Source organism: Brugia malayi (assembly GCF_000002995.4).
Source record: "Brugia malayi strain FR3 genome assembly, contig: Bm_v4_ChrX_scaffold_001, whole genome shotgun sequence".
Taxonomy (NCBI): domain Eukaryota; kingdom Metazoa; phylum Nematoda; class Chromadorea; order Rhabditida; family Onchocercidae; genus Brugia; species Brugia malayi.
This window is the reverse complement of record NW_025062479.1, coordinates 9,656,318-9,678,603: the sequence shown is the minus strand read 5'-3', so window position 1 is coordinate 9,678,603 and position 22,286 is coordinate 9,656,318. Positions and strand designations below refer to the sequence as shown.

The 22,286-nt window shown below is 31.5% G+C and overlaps 2 protein-coding genes across 2 annotated transcripts; one reads left to right on the top strand and one right to left on the bottom strand.

Moving 5' to 3' along the window:
* Positions 1–936: 936 nt before the first annotated feature.
* Bm14452 (Uncharacterized protein) lies at positions 937–1,143 on the bottom strand (the record flags this gene model as incomplete). The annotated part of the gene is made up of 2 exons (XM_043074260.1): positions 937–967; positions 1,073–1,143. Coding segments are annotated over 2 exons (102 nt in total), but the record flags the coding sequence as incomplete, so codon positions are not given.
* Positions 1,144–16,967: 15,824 nt separating this feature from the next.
* Bma-lin-1 (Hexokinase family protein) lies at positions 16,968–20,771 on the top strand (the record flags this gene model as incomplete). The annotated part of the gene is made up of 6 exons (XM_001897762.1): positions 16,968–17,044; positions 17,592–17,982; positions 18,798–18,917; positions 19,229–19,349; positions 19,479–19,614; positions 19,814–20,771. The coding sequence occupies 6 exons, from the start codon at positions 16,968–16,970 to the stop codon at positions 20,769–20,771; spliced, it is 1,803 nt and encodes a 600-aa protein (XP_001897797.1).
* Between the last annotated feature and the right edge of the window lie 1,515 nt (positions 20,772–22,286).

Here is a 22,286-nt window from a genome sequence, read left to right as displayed (position 1 = left end):
CTAAACGATTTTGAATTCTTAAATTTTAAGTGTATGACAACTATTCGGCTTTAGGTCCGTCCTTATGCATGTATTTATAAAAGTATATTCCATCTGAAGGTAGTTGTAATTTATGAATTATTGCACCAACAAGAATCGCTTGTTTCAATTTGAATTTGTGGGCACTACTGCCGAAATTTTCATTTATGATTCCCATGTAAATGCATATTATGTTACATACTCGCACATTGGCATCTTACATGCCACCTGATTTCTACTATCTGGTTTTGTTTTTTTTTCAACTTTCAAGACACTATTAGCTTCGTATAGTCAAATTAGTTTAAGATTTATATCACATAAAATCTTATTTAGGTTAGGGTGCTATTCAGCGTATTTGTATTTGCAACAAATTAGCTTGTGGATACGTCTTCTATTTTTTGATAACTGTTGTGTACTTACCCCCGTTGCTTATTCTTGCTGTAGCAACAGAAGGCAGATAAGGGTGGATGAACAGCATTCGGATTGGAATATTTTTATCTCGAACTTTCCGGATTCGTTTATTTGCCAGATGTTTTAGTTCTCCATCTTGAAAAAAATTGCGCTTTTTTCTTTTTATTTTTTATTGGAAAAGTAGAATAATATGAGTTCGATACATGCCATCATTTGCTGGTTAACACCCATGATTTTTGCTTATGTTAAATTCAAGTTTTAAACACTTGATAAATATTATTGGCATGTAAAGGGATCAGTATATGTTTCTAGTTTGTTTTGTGTTAAATTATGAATGTGTTATGTGCTTCATTGACTAAGTAGCAGTAATAATAAAATAAGTTCATTGATTGCATCATGCATACAAGGTTTTGTGAATTCTTGTCTGAAGTTATTTGAAATTTATATAAGTTAGGAGATCTCTACATCACGAGATCTTGTTTGATTTTATATTAGTGGTCTGGTGAACTATGATTCTCGAGCCGTTACTGTTTGCAAACTTTAACGCACATCGAGAATGGCAAATGTTTTATGTTGTTGTAACTCATTAAAGTTTATGCATGGAAGTGGAATGTAAGTCTAAATAATTATGATTTAGACTAACCTGGAATTTAATGCACTGAGCAGTTCCTTTACATCATGCTTTGCAACTGTCCTGGTTTTCTGCATTATAAGTACTGCCTTGCTTGCATTCTTGGTCGTACCAGATGCCCATTGTAAATTAAATTATTGCTATGGTTTGTTGCGTTAAAAAAAAAGACATTTGCATTGTAGAGGGGGAAAGTTGATCTGTTTTGTTTCTAAATACTGGTAAGTAACATCAACCACAATTTGATATCAATCACGAACAAAGCAGCAGATTGCAGCCATATGTACGAATTATTTTGATAAATGGTTCCCGTGTTTATCAGCTTTGCGTCTAATGCATATTCGTTTTTTGATTAAATTCTAAATCCCTTAAAGGAAGAAAGATTCCCCACTTCTCACATTTATGTTCCCTCAATCCTCATTTATTTCATTCCTATTTCTTACGGCGAACAACATCCCGAACTTTTATGCCGTATCGCACTGCACGAAGTCTGATATCGGGTGTAGAAAAATCGTTTTCAAAGAAAAGTACCTATTACTACTGAGCTCATATTGGACATCTGTTTAGATCTCTTGCATCCCAATTTCCATCCTACTATTGGCAAGGTGTTTGAAGTAAACATAACTAATTTGGTGAATGCTTCAAATATTCCAATTATAGTGAGGACGAAATGAATATCACGCTGAAGAGAAGTGATACGATCTTGAAGCTTATAGAAGTGTAATTAGTAACATTGTTGAATTTCTGTGTCTTATTATTTTTCAACTGATGAGTTTCATATGAGATTATTCTACTGATGATTCAAACATGCAAAACTATAAATTCAGTGATCAGTGGTACATTAAGTAGGAGGAGAGGAGAGAAGTAGTATAGTAGTGTTGAAAAAGATGTAAAAAAATAGTAATCGGTTGTGGGTTGTCGAATTTTCGGCAAATTCCAAAGAATATTTTTGAAAATTTGTAATATCTTACAAAACATGCAATTCAATTATGGTCCAAATAAGTTGTTTCTGAAAGAATAGTTCGTCTAACAGAAATTATAGGCTAATATTATTGATTTCATTTTAGTTATCCGACTGTGAAGTTTTAAATTCTTCTGCAAGGAATTTAAGATACATATTTGGAAAATATACAACATTTCCATGTATAAAATTGCCATAAAAAATTCTTTATATTTTTTCAAATTTTTATTTAAAAATAAGCCAAATTTCTTCAAATACATTTGACCAGTTTGCTTGTTACATATTTCAGACGTCAAGTATTATCAGTTGGACCAAATTATAATAAATCATAAACATAAAAAGTGGGAAAACTTGTATAGAAGATAAACGCTGTTTACCAAAAAATAATGCTAAATTTCGTCATTTGTTCTACTTTGTTGATGAACAAAGAAAGGAGGAGTAAATCCAAGATCGCTGATTTATGCCCATTAAATATTACGATACGAAGCTGCAGCTTGCAAATCATCCCAATCTGACAATTGTAAACCACGATACTTGCTACTGTCCTATCTTAACTTTTTCTTCTACTTTTTGTTCACCACATTCTCTACTAATGAAAGACTCCTTCTGTTCATTTCATATGTCCTCCAATCTATCTAACCAGGAAATTAAAAAAGATTTCTTTCCTTCTTTCTTCCTGTCATTTTTGTGATAATATACTGAAATTATTTTTGTCTTCATTTTCATTTGCTCACATTTGTTCTCAGCCTACTTCCAGCATTCATTCTTAGCCACTATTCTAATTGTTATATTAAAATTATAACTTCTTTTTTTTATCCTAGTCATTTTTATTATCATTCATTTTATTGAAACTTCTTTGATTTCCCAATCATTTAATGTTCAACTGATCATTTATGTGACAGTTATACAATATTCCAGATTAATTTCTAGAAGAAATTTACGATATCAAAATTTAAATCTTATTCATTTAATTCTTCTGTCCCATTGCCAATAGTTAAAATAATACATCTTCAACTTACTAATAATTTACCAACAAAACGTTGGTCGTGAACTTAAAATTTGAAATATGTCCCACTGTATTAATGAGTTTGCAAAACTTTAATTCTATATATTAAAAAAAAAAAATGAAACAACAGTTATAAAGATTTAAAAATTCCATCAAATATGTAAATTGTACCACGCATAAAAATCGTATAGCTTCTGTATAATCGTTTCACGCAATAGATGGAAATTTATTAATCCCATCACAACGACCATTATTGAATTGATTAAGTACTTTAGTACCATAATTATTGTGTCGAAAAATTTATTTTTTTTTATAAAAAAATAAATAGCTTCAAAAATTAGAACTTTATAAGAGATTATATACAATAATTAATTAAATTTACTCTTTTGTCGAATCTTATTTTCATCATTATTTTTTCCTCCTTTCCAGTTATTGTCTAATCATGATGAAAATATCCAACCATATCCAACCATCATCTAACAAAAAGATGAAGATCGATATTTCTAATGGATTGAAGCAGATGAATCACCTCATTAATGATAAAATATTGAAGAGAAAAGAGGGAAAGGGAAGAAAAAAAAGGAAGGGAAATGGTTGTTGTGAATGTAACACATACGGCAATAAGATGAGTAATACTAGAATACTTTAAATAAAAATGACCTTTCTAAAGGTTGTTATAAATCTTTACGTGAAAATTTGATGAGCTCAGTAGGAAAATAAAATAGTGAGTGAGAGTGAGAGAGGAAGATGAGAATGAAGTTAGGGAGAAGAGTTATATTACTAACTGGAAAAATATTCCTTTCAGTTCCGATGATCTGATGATTGCTTATACTGATGAAAGAAGAGAAAAGGGTAGATAGAAGATGGAAGGAAGGATGAACAGCAGCTGCACATACAGGAGAAATGGGTAGGGAAGTTTAGGCCGAACAAGAGAGCTCTCTCGGGTTCCCTATATCAGTCCTATCTATCTCCCTTGCTAGCTAACTTCAGCTCCTGATTCTCCTGACTATCACCAGCTGACATCATCCATTTCTGCTACCCTCTCCGGTCACAACTACCAATCATTTTTAAATCACCAACGGCTATTTGTAAAGAAAAAAAAACTTGTCCAATCGTTGAGTATTGGCGATAGGTAGTTGATTTTCTCTCTCCTCACTCTTTTCACCTTTCTCTTCTCTTTTCCTAATCTTCTATGCTTGTTTATTTGCTAACAAAAAGCGGTCAGTATCAGTATATACAAATGTTAGCTGGTAATTCTCATGATCATTTCCTGAAATATCCGATTCCCACAGTCTCTTTCCTCTTCTCCTCTTCGACAGTTTAAACCACATTTCATTCATAATTTCAAATATTAACTAAATCATCGGTTATTCATATCAAATCATATACCATTGCATTTTTTTTATTGAATTGAATATATCGAAAATTAATTATACTAGAAGATTATCTTCTTTATCCCTTACGAATTTTCCGAGAAACTTTGCATAGAAATGATATGCTTGTTCAAAATATTGCTTACTGTATTTAGCAGCTAATACATCGTATCATTAGCTGTTAATTACAATAAGTAATACTACAGTATTAGTAAAGTTGAATTTCTAGCATAAATCCATCTCGGATGGCATATATTAGGTTGTACATACTACGAAAGAGTGTGACTATTCTAACAAATGAAAGCAAAGACGAATAGATAGAAAGATTTGAACATATCGGATAAATAGAATTGCTATAATAAAGAATTCATCAGTTACCAAATCATTCTTTCATTTAAAATTACGCATGCTTTACGATATGTAACATAATATTATGATGTCGCATGTCGCATCTCTCATTATACGTCTAAATCAATATATACGTTTTTTATTAAGTGAAATTAGTTAACAAAAGGTGAAAAATTAAGAGAGAAAATAAAAAGAATTTGATTATGGATCGAAAACTAATTACTGAGTTGGCTACTTTTAATTACCAAATAACAACACATTTTTTATATGGATATATATCCTACGCACATCGAAAGTAATTTACTCATTTTTTTTTTATTAATCATTTCTAAATGTAGAAGCATATTTCAAATCCATTATTCATTCCTTGTTTGAAATGCAGCAGTAAATTCAGCCATATCTAGGAGCAGCAAATTAGCTAATAGGAACAGAATAGAAGATAAAAAAAATTGTGGGAAATTTGAAATTAACAATTTTTAATATATATGTTGCTTAATTTTGTTAAAGACTTTTCCTGTTAAATTGCAAATTATTAGACGATAAATTTTTCATACATACATTCTTCTCGGTCCGGATCTAGAGATTTCACATCTTTGGCATTATTTACAAATGTTTAATCATCATCCCGCCATTTAGTTGGGATTATTCGGCAGCGAATAACTGCTTCTTCAAAATCCTTGCATTAGTTTCTTAAAATATCCCACTCATGCAATGCTGAGTAAAATCAAGAAGTGTATTGCTAGGTCATAGGAAGTAATTAAAATTGAAAAGATCAAAATGTGAAGTCTTAATAATGCTGGTATATTGTAGTATATTATTCAGTACATTTAACTGCATAATAATAATTGGAATGAACTCAAAAGTGGCGGATTAAATGAAGATTATCAAATTTATGCAGCATTCAAGATTGATGATGGTACCAGGCTTTACAATTTGAATTTCTCAAACTTTAATAATGAATCATTTACTCACTTGTCGAAATTACAATAAATGATGTGCATTATTATTTTTAAATGTTAAACAATAAAAGAACTATTGAACTTCATTTCAGACAATTTATTTTTTATTAACATGTTAGTAATATGAACACTGGTAAGACTCTTTTTTTCTTTTTTACCCCCTCTCTCTCTCTATTTTTGTTTCTGGTACTTTCGTAATTGTATTAATTGATGAAATGATGATAAAAGTGAAACTATTAGATAGTTAAAAGATTGTACAGAACGTGAGATAATTCAACTGGAGAGAATGAATTCGGAGATTGATAAGAAAGGTTTTTGGTAATTCTGATCATTTTCTTTAATCCTTCTTTTTTTTTTATTTCTGTTCCACTTTTTTGTAATGTTTTTATAATCTTTTTGTTTCATTTTCTTTTTCGATCCTTTACCATTCTTTTAAACAGTTTATTTCTTTTTTTTTTTTTTTTTTCTGACTTATCTTTTGTTGTCTTTATGACTTCTTTTTTTCATCATTTTGTTGTCTGTTTTTCTGCTTATCACTCATAAAATAGTTCTTTGCTATTTTAATAAGTTGAAGAAAAAAACTTTGCATTTTTGCATGATAGCTTTTAGTTTTTCATCAATGTTAAGCCGATTATCTTAGTATAGATCAATGTTGATCAGTAAGTAAAATAACGACGATAATGAAAAAGGAATTGACATATCGGGAATAAAGATTGATGATGGTATCGTGTTAGTTTGGTGTGAGCTTACTGAACAAGAATGAGTCAGTGGTGTGTAAAAGAAATATTGAAATTGAAAAAAAAGTATCAATATCATCACCATCATTTGACAAGTTCATCCTACATTCATTTGTTCACCAGTAATTCATTTTACTGAAGGAGATCTTTCTCTCTCTCTCTATGTTTCTCTTCAAAGAGTTCTTCAAGTTGCATAGGGAGTTGGAAGTTCAGGTAGAGGAAGTAATATGAATGGCGGAGAAGTGCTGTAACAAACTTGATTTTCGATTAAGGTCATTCCGTTTAAGGTCTGATGTATCCATTCATTTATCTATCACACTATAAGGTGTAAGAGAAGTCGGATAAATGACCGACTTTGTATGAGAAGCACAATTTTGCAACAATGTATTTCTTTCCCTTTTCCTAATTCCCGTCCTTAACAATGTTTGTTGCCGATACCTAAGGGATACACTGAAGAAAAATGAGCATTTCTATTCGAAGTATCACACTGCCCATAAGATGGTTGGCCTTGAAGGATAGAAGAAGTTATGGAGAGAGAGAGAGGTTGACAGTAGCGGAGAAGGGGGGAGAGGGGGAGAAGTATTGTCACCATGATGTCCACACACTGTCGACAACAGCATACCATCATCATTTATAGTCCACCTCTTCCTCTTTCTTCGAGGCGGGTAGCAACAGCGGTCCATCAAAACAGTTATAATGAGAACGGAAGAACGATACAGGATTCGGCTAGTTGTCCATCCGTTCCACATTAAATACTTGTATTTCTTTTTTTTTTTTTTTTTTTTTTTTCAGTTTTATTTCTTATTTTCTTACCGCTGTCATGCATAAAGAAATGTTTTTCTTCCGTTTAGTTCTCTATCTCTTCTCTAAAATTTTGTTAACCACCTTCCTTCCGCCATTTTACTCCATTCCTCCGTACCCCTTCACCCTTCTTTATTCCCTTCCTATCTTCCATCATCCCTGTGCTAAATTTCCTCTTTTATCTACTTTTTTCCTTAAAATTTTTAATCATTACTGCAACCAATTGACACAACTATTTCCATCTTCTTCTTCTATCTGTTTTTTCTTACGGTGGAAAGATTTATTCATGAAAAATTGTTAATCATAAAATCCTCATGCGCTATCATATCTTATTTCATTAGTAACCTTGACTTAATTACTAATAGCGGTCCTTGTCGCATAGTCATTGTCATCTTTGTTGTTTCCTAATAACGAACATTTTTATGTTTTTTCTTTTACATTTATAAAAAGAATTACGTTGTTCTGAAAATCCCAAAAATTATTTACGGCATATATTTTTTTCAAATGATGCATATATATTGCACTTTCCTCCTCTCTTTTCTTTCGGTATTCACAACGACTCATAGCTAAAACAGTAGAGTAATGTTACTCTGTAATATTTTAGTTCTGATATAAAAGGATGGATGAAAATAGAATTCATTTCTTTTTCACATATAAGTTAAATGATTTTATTATTTCTCGCTATTATTTAGTGTTTCTCTAATTGAAGGTGTGCATGTAAAATTGTCATATTATTGTCAACTAATTGTTTCACCTATTGCTATTGGCATAATTAATAGTAATTTGCAAAATAATTGCTTAATAATGATGACAATTTGCATAATGCTAACTAGTAAGCACTGTAGTGTTATTCTTTCATGAAATCACAGGATTTTATCCAGTGTTTTTATCCGATAAAATTTCAAGTGCATCCATTATTCTTTTATTCTCTAGAAAAAAATTCCTGATTATACCTTATTACTTCAAATAATTCAGTTCATTCAGTAATTATTAAATTACAGCTGTGTAACTATGGTATGTAATTATGGTGCATTGCAAAATATCTACAATTTTTAATATCACTAAGCCATTTCTTTTTGCCTTAATAGTGATTTTTGAAATTTAGCAGACTTTTGCCAAATTTGCTGCTAATGATTATTTTAGTTTTGATTATCAACCCAGTAGTTCAGTATCACACCTACTGCATTTTCAGCGCATATTGATTGATATTGTGCTTTCATTTCTTGACTTGTATGAGTATTGTATAAGCGCAGTCAACCATAATATAATTATATACAGGCTAAATGAAAGAAAAAATAACAGAAGAAAATTATGAAAATGTTTAGATATGACAGTGATCATGTGATAGAAGGTAATGTAACTAAGTGACATTACACTGAGGTCACCAGGTACTCATTTCAGTTATAGTCAGTTCGCATCGTTTGTATTCACAAACTTCATTGTGGATGAAAACAAAAGAGCGGCCGCTATTTGATGTCGGATGTTGCTCCAGCATTCCATTTCAAAAAGCAAATTTGTTCCAGATGCAATCAAAAGTAAATGAAATTGCTTGTTATTATGACTTCTTGTTTTTTTAGTCAATTCAGTCCATTATTGTTACATTCACTTTTCTTGATCCCATTAAAAAATGTTGCGGAAATTTAGAATTACTTTATTTCAATCAAAATCTTATTTTATGAGATTATTTCCTGAATTCGTTCCACTCATAATAAAGTGGTTGTGAAAAATAGCCAAGCAAAAAAACCACAATTTCTGACAGGTTTAAATTTCCAGGTTTTTTAGGTTAACCTCTTTGTAATACTGAAGCTAATAAATTAACTTCAATATGTAATTAACTTCGAGACAACAAATTGATTTCAGTACGCATACCTTCATTATGTCATTTATTTAGTTCTCCGAATCGATTCGTCTCAGGCTTCAGTCTTTTTTATTCGTTTTTTTTTTTTTTTTTTCTGTCACAATGAAACACAATATGGGAAATGAATCATTGATCAATTACGTTATCAAAGTCGTTTGTGAATTCAGTTGTTTTTTCTTGTATTTTTTAATATTTGTTTGGTAGTTTAGGAAATGATGTAAAGTAATCAACAGAATATTATTTGAATATAAAGCATTGATAAATGATACCTGTTCAGGTATCTCTCATCCTTACACACATCCTATTCTTCTCTCTTTCTCTCTTTTTCTCCCTCTCAAATAATCCCCTGCTTTCTTGTAATTCATTTTCTAAGCATCATTTGACTCATTACTTTTCACATTCCATTGACCACATTTGGCATTCATCGTTCAACAATTTCCTTTCTTCTGTTTGATGTTGAGCACAGTGATGAAATATGCGCCGAGAAATGAAACTTAGCTCAAAAAATTTAGCTTTCTCTCATTTACTTCCCCATTTCATCTCAGTTCTCAAATTTATTATCAATACATCTTCACCTAATATTACTTTCTCCAGAATGATTATAGTAAGTATCATGTGTCTGTCTATCTGTCCGTGCTATGCTGTGTGTGCGTGTCTGCACAAATTGCGAGCAAAAATGATTGCAGAAAAGTAGGACATGTGCTCATGGCAGAAAAATATATTGAAATGAACGAGGGGAAAAACGGCTACCAGGAAGCTTCCACGTGAACAGCCTGACTCATTCATTCAATTCGACGTTGTTGCCACTGTTTCCGTCATATCAACTATTGCTACAATCGCTATCCTTAAACTTCCCATACTAACCTGTTCTGCATCGTTCCTTATCACCTTTCTTATTATCGGTCATAATCTATGCATCACTCATTTCGTCTTCCTTCTTCTCTCTCCTTCCTTCTTCCTTTCTTTCCTCACATTTCAAGAGCACTTCCACCTTTTAAGACAGTTTATAATTCATCTCTTTTTTTTTTCACTTTAATTTATTTTTCTCCCTCTTCTCTTATTTCACTGATATTGTCATCTTTATCATTTTCAGTTTCCGTGTAATATACTTTCATAGTCGATTAGCCGTCTTATCAGTAGTATCCTTCTTAATTAGTACATTATAGGACATTAATGGTCGCTTTGCTCTATGAATAATCAGCAAATAAATTCACTGCTCTATTTTTTAACTAAAAATTCCATTACATTCATTTCATTTTCTCGTTTTTTTTCTGAAAAAAGGCTTCAATCATTAAACTATTATTTATTAACAAATATCATAGGACTCATTTCAGAACTATCTCTGTCATTGGAAAATACTAGAATGCATTCATTATACATTACACTAAACAATGGTACTGGTCCTATTAAAATCGGATTACATATTAATTCGAAATATTTCAAAAAGATTAATCTAATAATCCATTTCACTTTGCTTATTTCTGGTATTACTGAAACTTTAAAGTCTTTATTGACTTACTTTTCACTTTGTGCATCAGTAAGCAACATTCAGTTATAAAGGGAATTTGGAAAACTTCAAATGGCACTCGTGAAACTGATAAGCAGTTTCACTATTTCTCATCCCTGCTTAATTGTCCTAGCTCTATGAATTTCTCTTTTATTTTCTTTAATGTGTGACGTCATGATTTCTCCTTCAAAATTTTCAGTTAGTGAGTTCTTTTTCTTCTTTTTTTCTCTTTTTTGTTTCCTTTCGAAATAGACTTCCTGTTGCAGTAAAGAAATTAAAAAAAAAAAACCGTCTTTTAAATTTAAATGTCATAAGTATGTACGGTATAAACATCTAGGTAGGTTGGTTGGTAGATAGGTAAATAAGTAGGTAGGTAGGTAAATATATATCTAATGTATCTGTCTGTCTCTCTTTTTATGTATGTCCCATATTCGTATTTCTGTATTTAGACGATCATTACGGAACTAATAGCGCTTTCCGTTTTCTTTTTTTTTTCACTCTAGAAGGAATTGTTGCATTGGAATATTTTTTTTGCTCATTTATTTTCTTTAAAAATTTTAAAGGGATATCTGGCATATATTACAATAAAACTGTTACAACCGAAATATGGGGACATAATACGAAAGATGAAATTTTATTTCTTGTTACATACATATATGTATTCATACGTGTTTTCCCACGTACGAGTACGTGTTTTCCACATGTATTCGCTTATTTTTGCGCTATTGAATGAAGGGTCTTTTTTTCTTTGTTTTTTGTTGAATGTTTAGTGGATTGCTTTCGAAACGTTTCATTCTGTTAACTCATAACTGTCTTATAAAATTCCATCACTTTTTACAACATTTCTTCAGCTTATTATCACTGATCAATTTCGAATACATTATGAAGCTAAATTTTCATTAACATTTGAGTGTTTTTTTCTCGGATCCCTCTCGCCAGTTCTAATTTAAATGTCTCATTTAATTCTTTCGGCGCAAAACAAAAAGATGATATGGATGTACATGTAAGTATGTTAATGGGTTTTTGTAATTCAAAAAATGTGTGACCTGTTTATGTAAGATAAAGGATGAAAACAATTCGATTTCAGCATTTCAACCTTTTAAAGCTATTGCTTAGAATTTTTTTCGCATTTGTTCAATGCTGGTGGATGATGATTAAATCACGGATTATTTGTTGTCCGATTAACAAATATCATACTAATTAATTGCTTTTTATCTTAATTAACACACTAATTTAATATTTTAAGTTTACATTATTATAACATATTCATTCCCTAAATTTTAAAGTCTAACAATTATTAAGACCAGAAATATTATTTCCATTTTTCTATCTTCGATATTTTTGCAAATTTAAACGGTTTGTTCTAACTTTTAAATTGTGATCTTTTTGAAGTGAAATTGAGAAGGAAAAGGATAAAACGAAGTTCTTCTACCTCTTTTTCCCTTTCTGTTTAATTTTGATAGAGTTGATTGATAGAAGAAATAAATATAACTGCCATGGATAACATCTTCACATAATTGTTCTTTTCTCTTTCTTTTTTTTCCTCCTTTCCCTTCTCAATTTCTGAAATCAATTTTTTCCAACATAACAGTATCAAGAATAAGATAATGATGATAAAGCTATTATTATTATCATTATTATTGTCATTATTTTTATTAATTATTATTATCATATCTTCTTCCTTCATCTAAATTAATTCATCCAATATTTTAGTATACTTTTTATTAATAGCAAACAATAAAGGGGTAAAGAGGGAGAGTGAAAGGAGGGGGGAGAGAGAAGGGAGGAGAAAAAAAGAAGTTAACTGTTTAATTGTGAAGTGGTGTACTTGTTCGTTCGTCGAAGACAAATGATTCATCATTTATCGACAACAGTCGTAGCGTTACATCCGCATTCTTTGATACCAATTGGTACATTTTTTTTTTAACAAATAGTATAAGTTTGTGACTGTATACATATTTATGCATTTGTAGATGTATGTGAGGGCTAAAGAATATTTTTTGATTTCTCGATTATTTAAGATAATATAACAAGAGGCACAAATGTTAAGACAAATGAAAGAAAGCAAAAATGGTTATGGAATGTATCTTATGTTATTAGGAAAAAGGAGAAAGCGAGAACTCATAACATTTGTGAAATGAATTGCTTTTATATCAGAGACAGATTCATTAATTCATCTTTAAGTACATCAAAATAAAAGCTGTCAACTTTTGAAAATTTTCAGTGTTTTAAACAAATTTTTGATCGATTAAATTGTAGCCAACTGTTCAATGATTTGCTTGGGAAAAAGAATTTTTTTTTTTTTTTTCACTTTTGTATGTTGTTAAAATTCTGGATAAAAAGACTGGAGAAATTAAGAGAGGGGAAAAAAAGAAACAAAAAAAAAAACAATGATTTTTTCGAAAAAGTTGTTAATCACGAAATCTACCATATTTTTTATTTGCACTTCAACCATCTATTACAAAGCCTTCAAATTTTTTATTGTTATTCAGATAGGGATGTATCACTGGACAGGCTAGGAAGAGGAGGGAAAACAAAGAGAAGAAAGAACGAATGCATATATGTTTAAAAATAAGAGAAAGTTTAGAGTTGGAGGAAATTATAGGAAATAAATTTAGGAGAAAGTGAGATTTTCGTGAATTCTTCCTTTTTCAATTTCTCTCTTTAAGGCTTATTTAAAGGTATTTGTTTCAAATGAAATTTCTCTCTGTTTATTGGCTGTTGTATATATTGTGTATTTGCTAGTGTGATAACACAATCATTTCTGTGCTAATTATCATTTTGTGGTTTCGTTTCATTGCTATTCAAGATTTAATCTGGTTTTACAACAGAGTGAAGTTTTCTCAAACAGTTTTATCTTCAGTTACGGTAGTTTGTGTAATCCATAAATATTTCAAACAGAGAAATAACCGCGAAATTCTGGCGGATACGGAAGAGGATAAGTGGATGATCATTTTTACATTTAGTGCATGTGAAAAGGCGGCAAGAAAAATAGCGAGTTTTGTTGGATACTTTGGTGACAGCAACGAGGGCGATGACGGAGATGGCGGTAACAGTAGCGCATGATACGAGTGTCACCAGGGACTGTTGATTCACCGCTCCAGTCAGCGACCTTATCTATGTTCAGATGTATTAAATTTCCTCCGTTTTTTTTCTTCCGTTTTAATAGGCATTTAGAAGGTGAAATTCTTTTTTTCTCCTTCAATAAATCTTATTAATTTATATGTAACGTCATCTATCCGTTATAGTAGTGTATCCGATGTCTTGAAATAATAGTACCAATTATTGTTTTGATAGACAAACTTAATGTAGCCCGAAAGAAGAGCTCTTATATCTGATAATATTTAATTAAGTCTGGATCATTATAGGATACGATAACCTCCAAAAATATTTTTTATTTTCGAATTATTAGTAAAAATAGTATATTTCTTGCCAAAATCGCCCATTTTCAATCTTTGATTTATTCTTTGCAACTGCTGCTTAAAAAGTATTATTTCAGGTTTATTCATACTACAACTCAGCAAGTACATTTATCGTATCATTTGTCTCATTCTAACTTTTTAAGGCTTTATTCTCGCTTTTTTTTGGAATAATGATTAAATCATTATAATTATTTCTGGTTATACCAAACAATTTGTGAGCAACTGGCTGTATACGAAAATCCGAAAAAAAAGAGTGGAGCGATCGGGTGTAAACTAACACGTTGGAAATAACGCAGAAAATGTGCCTTCACTGTATCCTTTTATCTCCTCCTTTCTCGGCATTTTGTAATGGACAAAACTATGATAGTTGAGATGATAAACCAATCAGCGTGACGTAAGTTCCGTTACTGCCAATTTTGCTTAAAAATAGGAGGAAAATCTTGCACTACAATGATTCGTTCCCTCTCCCATCTATGGTGACAGCTGAAGAAACGGTAAAAAGGAAATGTTGAAACCGGCTTTTGCTATGCTCGCTTCTGTGATGCTCTCTTCCACGCTGTGCACATTTTTCTTCTCCATCCTGATGGTTATGTTGAGTTCGGGTGGTACCCAGATTTTCGTCAAAATATTTCTCTCCTCCTCTCCCTCCCTCTAACTTGTTCAATGTACTGTTGTTGTCATCATTCTGTCGATGATTTTATATTGCTTTAGTATTACTTTAAGTGCGCTAACTTAACTTGGCATCAACAACCATGTTGCAAAACTGATATTATCCACATTTCCAGGTAATCTAGAAATATGATACCATGAAATGTTATTCTGTTGTGATATTCTTCTTTCTAGTTATTCTTCTCAATGTTATTCTTCTTTCCAGTTGTGACCATATTTCTTTTTGTCCTCAGAACCTGCTTTTTAATATTGTTTACTAATTAGTACGGATCCGTTTCGTATTTCATGCATTCAGGTGTAAATGAGTCTGACGTATTTCCATAAACTTAACTTTTTCGCTGGATTATTGTTAATTTATTAATTAATTCCTTCGAAATTCATTTTGTAAGAATTGAAAAGAAGATTATATCACTTCATGATTTTTTGGAAAAATTTCATTCCCCAGAAAAATTGCTTCTTTCACAGTGATTGATAAAATATCAATTTTTTGTGGAAGTAAATATTTCTCGCAAAATAGAATTAATGAGCGTGTCACCTCGTTTAACAATGGATGAACAATTCAGATAAAAGAAAACTTCTATCATTCTCTTTTATCCTACAAGAACATTACGGTTGTCAAGCTAATTACAAATTATGCATCTACTAGAAATAACTTATTTCTAGTTTTCTTGTTAGTAGGAAAGGAGCAATATTATACATCTGTAATTCATGACAATATAAGCATTTCTATCAATTAAATTATCGAAGAAGTACAAACTGTAGACGAGATGATGGGATGGGTTGGAGGATTTAAATTTCAATTTTTTCAACTTTGCATTTATTATGAAATAATTCCTTTTACTGTGATGAAGAAATTTTGATAGCAAAAAAAAATACGAAAAAATAACCGAAGAGACGAATAGCAGAAAAGAGAGAAGTAATGAAATAAATGCTGAAGCTAACTGAAAAAATTATATATGCTACATTTAATATTACTTCATTTGGAAATTTAATAAATTAACTTAAATTTAGTCAACGAATGTAACAATTTCAGTTTCTTCATGTTGTAGGATTTGTTAATCCTTTCCACCTTTCGTATTATCATTTTCAAGTCTTATGCTGCTTTTATCGAATATCCTTAGGCAATATATGACATTCATTAGGATAAGCAACTTGTCATACATCATCACTTCTGGATTCGTGATTGTGACAGTGTCATCAACAGTTTTGTCATTTCAAATTTTCAAAATTTTAATTTTCTTTTTTTTTCTTGAAACGAAATAGAAAATGACTTGTAAGGAGTTATCGTTATAGTCTGCAGCTTATTCATGCTAACACTCATTAATATCTTTTGTAAATAAAGTAATTTTTATCGTTTGAATCATTCTACCTAATTTTGACACGTGTGTATATATGTATCTATCTATCTATCTATATATATATGTATCTATCTATCTATATATATATATATATGTATCTATCTATCTATCTATCTATCTATCTATCTATATATATATATATATATATATATATATATATATATATATATATATTATGTGCATGATAACACTGGTAATTGTAAAATCTAACGTCTGTTTCACAGATACTGTATTCCCATCTTATTAATTAATTGATACTTATTTCGTCCCTATCACAAGTGCTTTCCCAATTAATTATTAGAGATTTTTGCAGTGCTTATGGGAAATTTCCATTTCTTTTTTCATTGAATTCAAATGTAAGAGACATTTTATGATGATAATTGTGTGACGTCTTTGATTTGCAATGTTGTACAAAAGAGAGGAGCGTTTTTATCATAACCTTTCATTCTTCATCTTCCGTTCCCTTTTCCTTCTTGCTTTTTTTCCACTTCATCATCATTCCAATGAATTCTCCACATTAACTTCATTTGTTTGCATTAGATTTTTTTTTTTTAAATTTATTTTCTTGCGACAGATTTTAATGTTCCACGTTTTAGATGTTAGTTAAGTAATTTGACTGACTCAATTTCTTGTTCACTATTAGCTTAAATGTGAGTTGTTAAATAGAAGTTAAAACTTATTTACTATCCGATGCTCAGCAGATTTTCGAAAAGAGGCTTGGAAGTTTTCAGTGAATATGAATATGAATCCCATAAAAGTCAAAATATTTGGGTACAAATTTTTAAAAATATGGTTTATAATTATTGTTAGAATAATAATTGTTCTTTTGCTCACTGATAGTAAATTTTAAAAAAATGGAAATTTTGTGATGCGTCTTTTTCGGTGGTTTACAACTGCTGTATTGTTGGAGAATGGCATTTTTAGTAGCCATATTGAGCAAATGCCATGTAGTTAACATTTGTGTTATGAGGATTCTTTCTGAGAACTGGTATAAGTTTGAAATTTGATTTGTGATTTTGAAGTTTCTTGTATTTCAAAATATAGCCGATAATTTAAAATGTATTAGTGAGGTCTATTTCTTAATCGGATTTACCTAAAAGCAAATATTGGATTGTGATGTTTTACTTCATGCACTAAAAAAGATAGGAACACATCTTTTCAATTTGTCAATTTAACTGCTTCAATCATTATCCTAATCACAATATCGATGATTTTTAATCCTACTTTACTGGAATTCATTGTATTCAGTTGATTTTTCTTTTCTAATCAACTTTATTAAATTGTCAATTAAACTGTCCACATATTATAAGTTGAATTGCTCGTCGCATATGCTAATGAGAGACAATAGCGTTTCTGTTATTGAAAATATTTTCAAATTTCAGTGTGAGAGTTCACTTTTTGGAGTTTGTTTGTGATAACGAGGACGTTGTCGTGTTTCTGTAGTAAATTGAATGTGTAAAAGGAACGAGGAGCGGTGATAAATCGCTCAGTGCAACACCAATCCTGCTACATTCAACTGCATTACCGTCTTACAGCCAAGCTGGCCCTGGTAACCTCACGTTTTCCGGTGGGGTGACCAGTAGTAACAGTAGTAATAGCCGTAGTAGTTCTATTCAAAGTCCGTTAACTACTTCACAAACAGTAAGTTTGGATCAAAATGTATTGACTGATGGTAAACCACCAGTGATAACATTTCCGGTTCTTGAACAATCAGTCACAGCAAGTCTAACTCATGAAAACTGTGATAGCGAAAGGTCCACTCCGAAGGATATCAAAAACAGCATACTGCAACCGTCGAGTAATCCTCAATCTATACTCGCTACTACGGATTCCAATATCACCTTATGGCAATTCCTTCTAGAGTTGCTGCTTAAAGGTGAACATACCGACCTGATCCAATGGACAAATCAGCAAGGCGAATTTAAGGTGTCCTTTCTTTGAATCTTTTTTTTAAAAGACAATTCAAATTATTAGAGAATGTTTGGCAGTATCGATAAGAGATCGATCGGAATTCCTTTTTTTTTTTTTTTTTTTTTTGCTATGAGTGATAAATTAAGCATTCAGGAGAAAAGTTGTCAGCTAAGAAGTGGGATCTGTTTAAGTCGAACTTACTGTGCAATGATAAGTTTTTATACAGATCTCTTGAAGCATAATGGGATCGACAAAGTAAATCACATTCATGATAAAAATTAAATTTAAATTCTGTCCTAGATGTAATCTAGTAACCTTCTGATGGATGGGTAAATGCATTGTAATTGAGTGTTTCAAGGTTTAATTCCTCATAAAAAGGAAGTTTCAAGTTATATGCTAGGTTGATTTCAGAGTATTTCGACCTTTCTGAAGAAATAAAATGAAATGATAAGATATTCAAAAGTTGTTAGAAATTGTTTACAGTATGACCTGATTACTATAAACCCTTTAATGGTCAATTTTGAGAAATGAAACGATCTGCGTAAAAGTATATAAAGCTCTGATTGGAATAATCAGAAGGAATAGCCTGTATATTTAAGTAAATTAATGAATACAGTCATATCCTTACGGTAGTGTCGAAGTAGTATTGTTGTGGCAGTATAGTATAATAAGCACAAGGTCATCCACTCAAGCTATAAATAGTAAATATTTCCCTTGGTTCGGGGTACTTCATAAGAAAAGGAAAAGAAGAGGGGAAGATATGATTGATAGGCATTGAAGAAACTCATTTGAGACAGATGTTGCTACTTTTTTGATATCCTGATTTGCAGTTACTGGATGCAGAAGCGGTTGCACGATTATGGGGACAACGTAAAAGTAAACCACATATGAATTATGACAAATTGTCACGTGCATTACGATACTATTATGATAAGAATATCATCAAAAAGGTGCAAAATCTAATTTTCTACTCCATCAACTAATCTAAGAAATGGGAACCAGTCATAGGTTCATAGGTCAATCTGTACAGGAATGCCATTCTTGTACAGATTGACCTATGAATAGTCTATTCCATTCTTGTAAAGATTCGAAATGATCGAAGTTTCTCAAATATCTTTCCACTTTCATCATGTTTTATAAAACGAAAATATATGAAACAAAGGTAAAGAGATATGAAACAAAAGTAAACAATCCGATTAAATTTTATGATAATCGGCTTCTTAATTTTTCCAAAATCTCTTATTATCCATTATCTTTTCAGGTAATCGGACAAAAATTTGTGTATCGATTTGTAACATTTCCGGAAGGATGTACACCTGATGCGTTGCAATGTGCTATTGCACGAGATGTCGATGGTATGTCAACTGACTGCTCTGCTGCTGGTTTGATTTTTGTTTCACATTTTAGTTTACCATATTCTGTAAATGGTATAAAAGAAATAATGAATTATTTGAATTTCTTTCTCGAAATTCTTCACAATTTTAAATTTCAAAATTTAAATCAGATTTTAGCGGACTGTCATGGCTTAATGCGAAGTAGTAGCTCACCAATTGTTGCATCTTCAGTGGTTGCTGGTTCAGGTGTCATCGGTGCGCAAGCCATGCAGGCTATTTGTATTTCCAATATGAATGCATCGCCTTCTGCGAGGTATCTAGTTTTGCATGTTTACTTTTCGGACAAAAGTATCGTCTTAGGATTCGAGAGGATAGAATTTATTGATAATTCACAAAAAAAGAAACTCCCGGATTATATAGTTCGACGTAAAAAAATATTTATTAAACATAGTTAAGTAAAATGCACAAAGTGCCAAATCTTACCCATACTTTCGAAGTTTTCCTCATTTCAGCACAAAGAATGGAGAAAATAATGGTGGATTAGAAGCAACACCAGATAGTGTGCTTACTTCAATAAATGGCGATACTAGGACAACGATTAACAATACTACAACAGTAACAGCAGCACCGGATTTTTCACCGATACCATCAACCAGTGGACAGTGTCCATATAGCTGTGTGTCGGTAAGTTGTTCTCCACCGAGTGGTTTGCAGAATGCGATCAATACAAACGCTGATGCTGGAGTGATATGCAGAAAGAGGAAAACTCCGATGTTCAGTTGTAGCGCTCCCGAAACAACCACCACAGTGACATCGCCCTCATCCTCGACGGTTCCATCCTCCATTATACCCTTATCGAAATCACTATCATATCCGTCAAATCCTCCAGCAACAATTACGGACCGTGGGAGTGGAACGCATGGTACCCAAATACCTTCCTTGAAACGGGTTAAACCACGTCCGCTTAATCTTTCTGCAACAGCAGCATTCTCCAACGGATCCGAATTATCATCATCATCATCTAACAATCTACTGGTACTCTCACCTTTTTTTCTTCATAATAATACAGGTAATGCGTATACGAACACGTCACCTCTGGTTACTCAATTCAGTCAACTTTATGCAGCGGCTTCACTTTCTGCTGGTTTATGTCCAACGAGTCCTTTCACATCTTTACTTACAACAGCAGCAGTAAGCCCGATGCTTGGAGCTTTGGGGTCACCCATGGCTGCCTCTAAGTTAACTCCAACTACTGCTGGTCTTCAACAACCAATCTTCCAGTTTCCACCGAATCCATCTCATATGGCAGCAATGGCTACTGCAGCAATGATGTCACCATTGATGCCATTTCTTGGTGCTGCTATGAATCTGAACGGCAACGGTTGTCCAACCTATGGTCGTAACAATTTTGTTAGCCGCAGTCCTGAAAGTTTAAAAACACCAGTTGTACCGTTTCCAAAAGATTTCTAATATTTTTTCATTTGAAGCTGTGTTCAATTGAAATATTCGTTAGTTCGTTTGTTTGTTTACTTGCTTATTTGCTCAGGTGTCACTATTTTACTACATTTCTTACCATACTCCAGTTTATCGTGCACAGTAAAAAATTTTTGCGCATGATGTCGAATAATCTATGCGTTAGACGGTTAATGAAGAATTAATTCGACGTTCAGAATTAAATTTGACAAAGTCCATTTCATTTCAAAACTTTTTGTGAAAAGCATCATTTTTTATTTCAAGGAATATATTAGTAATTAATATATATGTAATGTAATTGTATCTTTTGCATCTGTTTTACTTTAACAGCTTCGGTAATTGTATTTTGCTCAAATGTCATTTTGGACGATTCATTTTATTTCTTCTTCCAGAGATATCTGAGCTAATCCTACATTTTGCTGATACATAGCTGTAAGCCAGATTTTAATTCAAGTAATTAATAATTTACTTGAAAAGGATCAAATTAGATAAACTTGTTTGTTCTGGGAAATTTTTTGTACTATGAACAATGATGGTCACTAAAATAGCGTAATTCAATGCTGAATCAAAGGTCACATGGTTCGTTCTGCATATGCTTCTGCTTCTTTTTTCTTTTTATCATGTGTACATAAATGGTATAATATGTCTTTGAATGACGTAGTGCCTGTAAATTCATTAGAGGCCTCTGTTCTTGATGTCTTCTTTCCACTTTGTATTGAGATGTTTTTTTTTTTCTTATTTGTACCACTGGCAATGATCATAATAACGAGGTTTTCTGTGATTTGGCCCATATATTTCTTCATCCTCTTTCAACGCATTATCCTAGATTTTCTGAATCTTCTTTTTATTATTTTAGTGTGGATTAATTTGTGAACTGAAAAACTGAAATTTTTTTTTCTTTTTTAATTAAATCATATATTGATAATGGCTAAACCAGAAAATTAAGCCATGTTGTACGACGATGATATATTATTTTGTCCAATGTACAGATAGACCGGATTATCGGATGATCTGATGTACGGATGAATTGAAGAGGAAAGGGATATCCTCTCTTTTTCTTGGGTATATTTCTAAAATCATGTCCGAATATCGAAATATATTTCTTGCCAAGTTGCCATATATTTTTGTTATCATTGTTGATTAATTTCATGTTTTTTAAAATAAATTTTTAAAGGCAAAAGTATTTTATTCAGGAAAGAGAAATGCAACATTCATTAATAATCTGATAGGAATTCCAAGCAAGAACAGGAACAGTTCGGCGTAGTATGAGAGTTATTCTGATTTGTTCAAGCTAAAGGTATGCTGAAGTAGAGTAAGAAATACGGGTTTTCTGTAAGAAATTTTGTTTTTTCCATACTGAATATCAGCAACTTAATAAAATTCAAATCAATATTGAATATTCCAATTCATCAAAATCACTTTCAGAATAACTCTTATAAGTGAAACGGTATTAAAATGAGCATTAGGATATTTTGCAATTAACAGTTTGATTTGATGCTAACGTGCCAGTGT